Source organism: Suncus etruscus, chromosome 16, assembly GCF_024139225.1.
Source record: "Suncus etruscus isolate mSunEtr1 chromosome 16, mSunEtr1.pri.cur, whole genome shotgun sequence".
In the NCBI taxonomy this organism is placed as follows: Eukaryota; Metazoa; Chordata; class Mammalia; order Eulipotyphla; family Soricidae; genus Suncus; species Suncus etruscus.
Genome location: NC_064863.1, coordinates 68201486 through 68208179, shown reverse-complemented (window position 1 = coordinate 68208179; position 6694 = coordinate 68201486). Strand labels below are relative to the sequence as shown.

General features: G+C 39.9%; 1 protein-coding gene across 1 annotated transcript; it reads left to right on the top strand.

The window, feature by feature from the left end:
* Window positions 1-2287: 2287 nt before the first annotated feature.
* Window positions 2288-2959, top strand: NAA11 (N-alpha-acetyltransferase 11, NatA catalytic subunit). Its single transcript, XM_049790306.1, has one exon. It carries the CDS (start codon window positions 2294-2296, stop codon window positions 2957-2959), a length of 666 nt encoding a protein of 221 aa, XP_049646263.1. The 5' UTR covers window positions 2288-2293.
* Window positions 2960-6694: the final 3735 nt, after the last annotated feature.

Here is a 6694-nt window from a genome sequence, read left to right as displayed (position 1 = left end):
ATGTACTACAATCTAAAAAGTGTAACTGCAGGCCAGTATATGTGCAAATAAGTATGAGACTTTCCTGTGAGCATCTATGGCTGAGTATGTGACCATCAGAACCAAGTATGAGCCATGATAACAAGGAAAAGGGGAGATACATTTTAAACAAACATTTGAAAATAAAGCTACATTTTTCCCCCACAGAGAAACACTAAGAAAGTTTATTTACTGAGCTTAGGAATTAAATCACTTTCAAAATAGACTATTTTTGGAAAAAGAAACACAGTTAAATCAACAATATACAAAATAAAAACTATTACAGCATAGAAATTATAGGGAATAAGAAGTTATAAATGTTGGCAACTTAACTAGTGTGTAGGTCAGGAAGAGAAAAGCAATTGGTCTAAGTTTGCTATATTATTTTTTTTCCAAAATTCTGACTCATTTTTCAGTGTTCTTAAACAGATACAAGTAACACTAACAATGAAATTTAAAGACGACAGCCATATTAAAATTTATACATGGTGTTCAGAAAATACCATTAAGACTGAAAAATAAGCCAATAATAAATGTAAATCCTGAAAACTGGATTAAATATAACTGACAAAAGTTTCACAGCAGAATGTGCGTGTGTGTGTGTGTGTGTGTGTGTGTGTGTGTGTGTGTGTGTTTCTTTGAACCACACCATGCTATGCTCAGGGTTCATCCCTGGTGGGGCTGAGGCAGGGTGTAATATACGCAGTTCTGCAAATTAAAACCAGGTCTGCTACAAAGCAAGCGTCTATCTCTCATCCCCCAAATATTTCCTTTTTAATTTCAAAACAACAAAAAGTTACACAAATTACACTGTTAAAAATAAAAGACTTGGGGCCAGAGTGGTGGTGCAAGCAGTAAGGCGTTTATTTGCCTTGCACCCATCTAACCTAGGATGGACCGCAGTTAGACCCCCTGGAGTCCCATATATTCCCCCAAGCAGGAGTGATTTCTGAGAGCACAGTCAGGAGTAACCCGAGAGTCACTGGGTGTGGCCCAAAACAAAACAAAAGGCTTAAAACATCACAATAGAGTAAAGAATGTAAATACACATGAAAGAAAAGTTGCTGAGGGGCAGGAGTTACTGCAAGTAAAATAACTGGCCTTGTGTGTAGCTTACCTATAGGAGTGACCCCAGAACACAGAGACAGGAATAGCCCCACACACCTGAAATGAACTTCACTAGACATTAAGGACATGCAAAATAAAACTGTATTATAATACTACCCACATATAAAAATGAGTGAATTATTGGGCAAAGGAGACAATAGAGTTGGTAAGGCAATGGCCTTGCAGTCAGCCTTGTTGGATTCCAGGGACTCCAGATGGGCCCAAGAGACCCTCCAGGAGTGATTCTTGGGCATAGGGCCATAAATTAGATCCAAATTATGGCCCTAACACTGCAGAGGAGCCTAAATTGAAAAGGATTAGGAAATACCAAGTCTTGTGAATGTAGAGAAACCACTTTGGAAATTTCTTAGTATTATTTATAAAAGTTGAAAATCATAGTATCTTTTGATTTCAGTATTTAATATCTCATCTTTTAAAATCTATTAATTACAATCCTAGGTAAATTCGACTGTTGATATTTTTAGACATGTTTCAGACCATGAAGCTACCTGATGCATATTATTCCCAAACTAGAACTGAAAAACGGTCATCTTTTGTAGAACGAGTTTTCTATTTAGGCAATGCCCTACCAAACAGAGAAGAGCATGTAATGCTGTTCACCTGGGTTGCCGACTCAAACACCAGGTAAACATAAAAACAGAGCCAGATCCCAAAGTATAGTAGGCAGAACGATTCCACTTGAGAGTCAGGCTGTTAGAATCCCAGGTGAAATTCGTGTCTGTCAGTTGAGGGTCTGAAGAACCGCCACCTGGGGGAAGCTCTATAGAGCATGCGAGGATCAGTTTCTTGACTAATTACCCTGGATTTGTTTCATTAGTGAAGTTTTATTCTAACATCCTGCAAAATAAGTAGTGAAACAGGAAGGCCTGGCCCAGACAGGAAGTCTGAGACCCATGAACACATAAAGCTTGTCCGGGCCCCTGAGGTTCACATACGCAGACGCACAATGAAGCGAGAAGCTGATTGGCTGGATGAGGTGGCGCACTCCCGGAAGTCCCGCCTTCACGTCCTTCTGAGTCCTGGTTTTCCTGCTTCCCGCCATATGCAGTAGCAGCACCTTCCCGCTCTGGGTCTTGGATTCGGGGCTCTTCACCGCACCTGAGCACCTCCAAGTTCACACAAGTCTGCCTCTCAACCCACTGCCATAATGAACATCCGCAATGCACGGCCAGAAGACTTAATGGACATGCAGCACTGCAACCTCCTCTGCCTGCCGGAGAACTACCAGATGAAGTACTACTTCTACCATGGCCTTTCCTGGCCCCAGCTCTCTTACATCGCTGAGGATGAGAACGGGAAGATTGTGGGCTATGTCCTGGCCAAAATGGAAGAGGACCCCGATGATGTCCCCCATGGACATATCACCTCACTGGCTGTGAAGCGTTCACACCGCCGCCTAGGCCTGGCCCAGAAGCTCATGGATCAGGCCTCGCAGGCCATGATTGAGAACTTTAGTGCCAAGTACGTGTCCCTGCATGTGAGGAAGAGTAACCGGGCTGCCCTGCACCTCTATTCCAACATGCTCAACTTCCAGGTCAGTGAGGTGGAACCCAAGTACTATGCGGATGGGGAAGATGCCTTTGCCATGAAGCGAGATCTCTCGCAGTTAGCTGATGACCTGAGACGGCAGCTGGAGTTGAAGGAGAAGGGTGGCTCTGTGCTGGCCTGCAGGGAGACTAAGGGTACCCTGCTCCCTGGGGCAGAAGAGAGCAACCCAGCGAAGAGCCTTGCCAAGAACAGTGGCAGTGACAGCAAGGAAACGTGCAAGTCCCCTGAGGTGCCCGAAGTCCAGAACAGCTCTGAAGACTCTTGATTCCACCTCCTAGACCCTGCTCCAGGTATGCCCCTCGTTCTCACCTAGCCCCTTCCCACCCTATTTTGGCGCCACCCCTAACCCACCCTACCCCATTTCGCCCCAGTGAATTTGGAACTAGCGAACATACTGAACCTGAATTGGAGAGCACAGTAATTTCATTTTATTTTCATTGATGTAGAGGCCCCAGGGGTTATTTAGTTCATGAATTTTCAGCAGCGCCATTGCAACTGACTTAGCAACCGGAAGGTTTCATTGGCTTATTCAGTTGGTCTAATAATAGGTTATAGTTAGCACAAAAATCTAAAAGAAAGACTAAAATTAAAATGCAATGCCTTTATATCAGCGCTTTCAAGTTCACACTTGTCTTCAAAAGCCTGGAGAGTTCTAATCTAACTCTGCATTTAAATCAAGCTTGAAATTTTTAAAATGTGAATGAAAAATTCTACAATAGTAATATATTACAATATTATTGTTTTTATACTAGCAGTTTCTGTGCCATATTTTACAACAGAGTACTAGGATAACTTTTTTTTTAAGTAGGGGCTAGAGAGAGAGCACAGTGGACAGAAAGTTTGCCTAGCATGTGGTAAACCCTGGTTCGATACCTGGCATCCCATATGCCCCCACCCTCAGCCCACCAGGAGTGATTCCTGAGCACAGAGCCAGGAATAACCTCCTGAACACTGCCTGAGGTGGACCAATACACCCCTAATTTTTAAAAATAATAGTGTTTATTTAACCCCCTAATTTTTTTTTTTTTTTGGTTTTTGGGCCACACCCGGCGTTGCTCAGGGGTAACTCCTGGCTGTCTGCTCAGAAATAGCTCCTGGCAGGCACGGGGGACCATATGGGACACGGGGATTTGAACCAACCACCTTTGGTCCTGGATCGGCTGCTTGCAAGGCAAACACCGCTGTGCTATCTCTCCGGGCCCTAACCCCCTAATTTTTAAAAATCATAGTATTTATTCAATCAAGACTTTTGAAAAATTACCTACTTTACAATTCTAATTTAGGACTTACATATTATTGACCTCATTTTTATGATTATTTAATTCAATTCTCTGCTTAAACCCTAAAACATAAAATATTGGAGATAATTAAAAATGTATATGTTCATACATAATTCTATATAAATACAGCTCAGTGTAATCTATTTATAATATGTATTCATAGTTAATAATTCATTTCTTAATACCTACTATGAGAACAACTAGTAAGAGAAAGATAATTTTCAAAAATACTAGGTGGCAGATAGAAAACTGTACACATTTAGGGATAATTGAAATGTTTCTCTTACAGAATTGAAGATTACTTGAAGTTTAAACATACATTTCTGCGACTAGTTATTATTCTCTTTGTGGGTCCTATCTAATCTTTGGTCCTCACTTTTATCTGCTGGATCCTTTCCATACTGAAGTTTCTTCAGTTTTTAGAACTGAATGTTTTGGGATATTTTGGTAACAAGATAATTAGTGTGCAGAGGATAACTATTATAAAAAATAACTTTCAAAAATCTATAATTTAACACAATAATAATAACACCATCACAACATGGTGTTGTCAGCAGACATAAAGGAGAGAGGAGGAAAGGGGCCCTGGTTTTGCTTCAGAGTCTCATGGATCCATTTAGGATAGAAGTGCTTAGCTAATTTTGTTCCATAGTCACTTTTTTTTTTTTTCAGTTTGGGGAAGCCTAAGGATCTCTTCTGAAAATTGTTTTGAAAGGCACAAAAATAGTAGGTTGCTAAGTATGACATTTTCATTGGCTATTCACATATTTTATATTAACGCATTCTATATATGTGCCATTTTTATTAATATATGAAATTTAAAACCCAAGACTGAGTCTAATAACCAAGTATTTTAAAGGAAATTTAACTGGTTAGGGGCTACTCAAAAGGGCAAACGTGCTTATGTTTTGCATGATGAGGGCTCAGATTTTATTTTCAGTATTGAATGGTCCCTCAGTACTTTCAGTACTATGGGGAGGGGCCTCTTGAGCATCTAGCTAAAAATCTGGGAGCCCCAGACCATCACAACAGTGACTCAAAAGTCACAGGGAGAAAGAAAAAAAATGAAAATTTGATCATAGGTGCTATTTTCTCCAACCATGATTAGAGAAATTGCTAAATTAGAGATTATTGAGTTACAGAATTAAAAAATTCCAGATCCAAGGCTATATTTCTCCTAAATTCTGTTAACTAATTCTAAATGCAAACTCCTTTTTTTCACTAACTGCCATTTTCTAGAGTCATATTTCCTCCTCAGGTTCATCAACATTAAATTCACAGATAAGAGAAGAGAATATACAAAAGTGATTCACCTGGGTTTTGAAATTTAGTTTCATTTCCCCCAATGAACCTGGGTGTTTGTTTAAAATGAAACAGCTGCATACTCATAAAGATGAATATACCAGTTAAGGTAACCATATAGTATAATTTCTGCCACAATCCTAAGGATGCCCTGTACTATGTGAAATTCTGTTTCTATATGCTGCTAGGAACCTGGGATCCTACTACTGTTTCTTCTCCATAATGTGGTACAGGAAACCCGGGAAGGCAGACTTGGGCTGTCTGGTTTGCTAAATGGCAAATAGGTATTGAGCTCTTATCCAGACCTGAGGATGGAAAATTGGCATTCTGCCACATTTTATGCCTCTCATTTAAAGCCTGGAAGAAATGACCTCTTTACTTTGAAGTTCATGAAATTGTCTTATGTTTCTGTTGCCATCTCTCACTGTATCTCATTCAATGAGGATTCACTTACAAATATATATATATATATATATATATATGCTTTATATACAAGTCTACATAGATAAGTAGATTTAAATGTGTGAATAGGGAAAGGGCACTGGGAAGAGAGAAAGAATAGAACAAACAGTTTTTAGGAAGTTAATATTACAAAAATATATTCCTGCCACAATTGTGTCCAATACTCCAGTAGAGCTAGATTTCAAATACTTAGAGAAAAAAGTTCTGGTGCCAGAAATATAGTAAAGCATGGGGTTCTGTCCAGAGTTTGATCATGGGCACCCTATATGATTTCCTGAGCCTGCCAGAAATGACCCCTGAGTGCAGAGCACAGTTGAGTGTTTCCTGAAAGCAAAACCAAAGTCCTGGAAGAAGCCACTTTAATTTTTTCTCCTCTTTATTTTGGGTGTGGGCAATAGATACATTTGAATTTAATAGTGATAATAAGCAGGACACTTGGGTAAGAAAACTGGGAGTCTTCATCTGTAAAATGATAACAGTTACTGCTAATACCACGAGATCACTATAATACAAGTACTATTTTTAAAGTCTTTCATTCTTTCCCTTGGTTAATATGATTGTTGGGGTTCACACGTCGTGGAAATTTTCCTAGGGGTCACCTACCCTCCTTTAAGTCCTGCTTGTGCACATTTTGGTAGTTCAGTAGGCACGACACTTCCTGGCTACTGTGTTTGCATATCATTTTTAGGTAGTCTTCTCAGGAAGAGGAGGAGCTACTTGACTGCCTACGTGTGGCTAGCAATTGCTCTGTGGCACAAAAGATCACAGTTTCCAGGCACAAAGAGCAATCATCCAAACAGCACATTTTATAGCAGGGATTGAAACTCTAGCCTTCTATTTTCATGACAAGCTTTTCAAAGCACTGAGTTATCCTGCTGCCCTACAAGCACTATTTTAAGGATTATTTAGTGTCGCATTTCATATGATTAATAGGTCTGAGTATTAATAATAGTAAT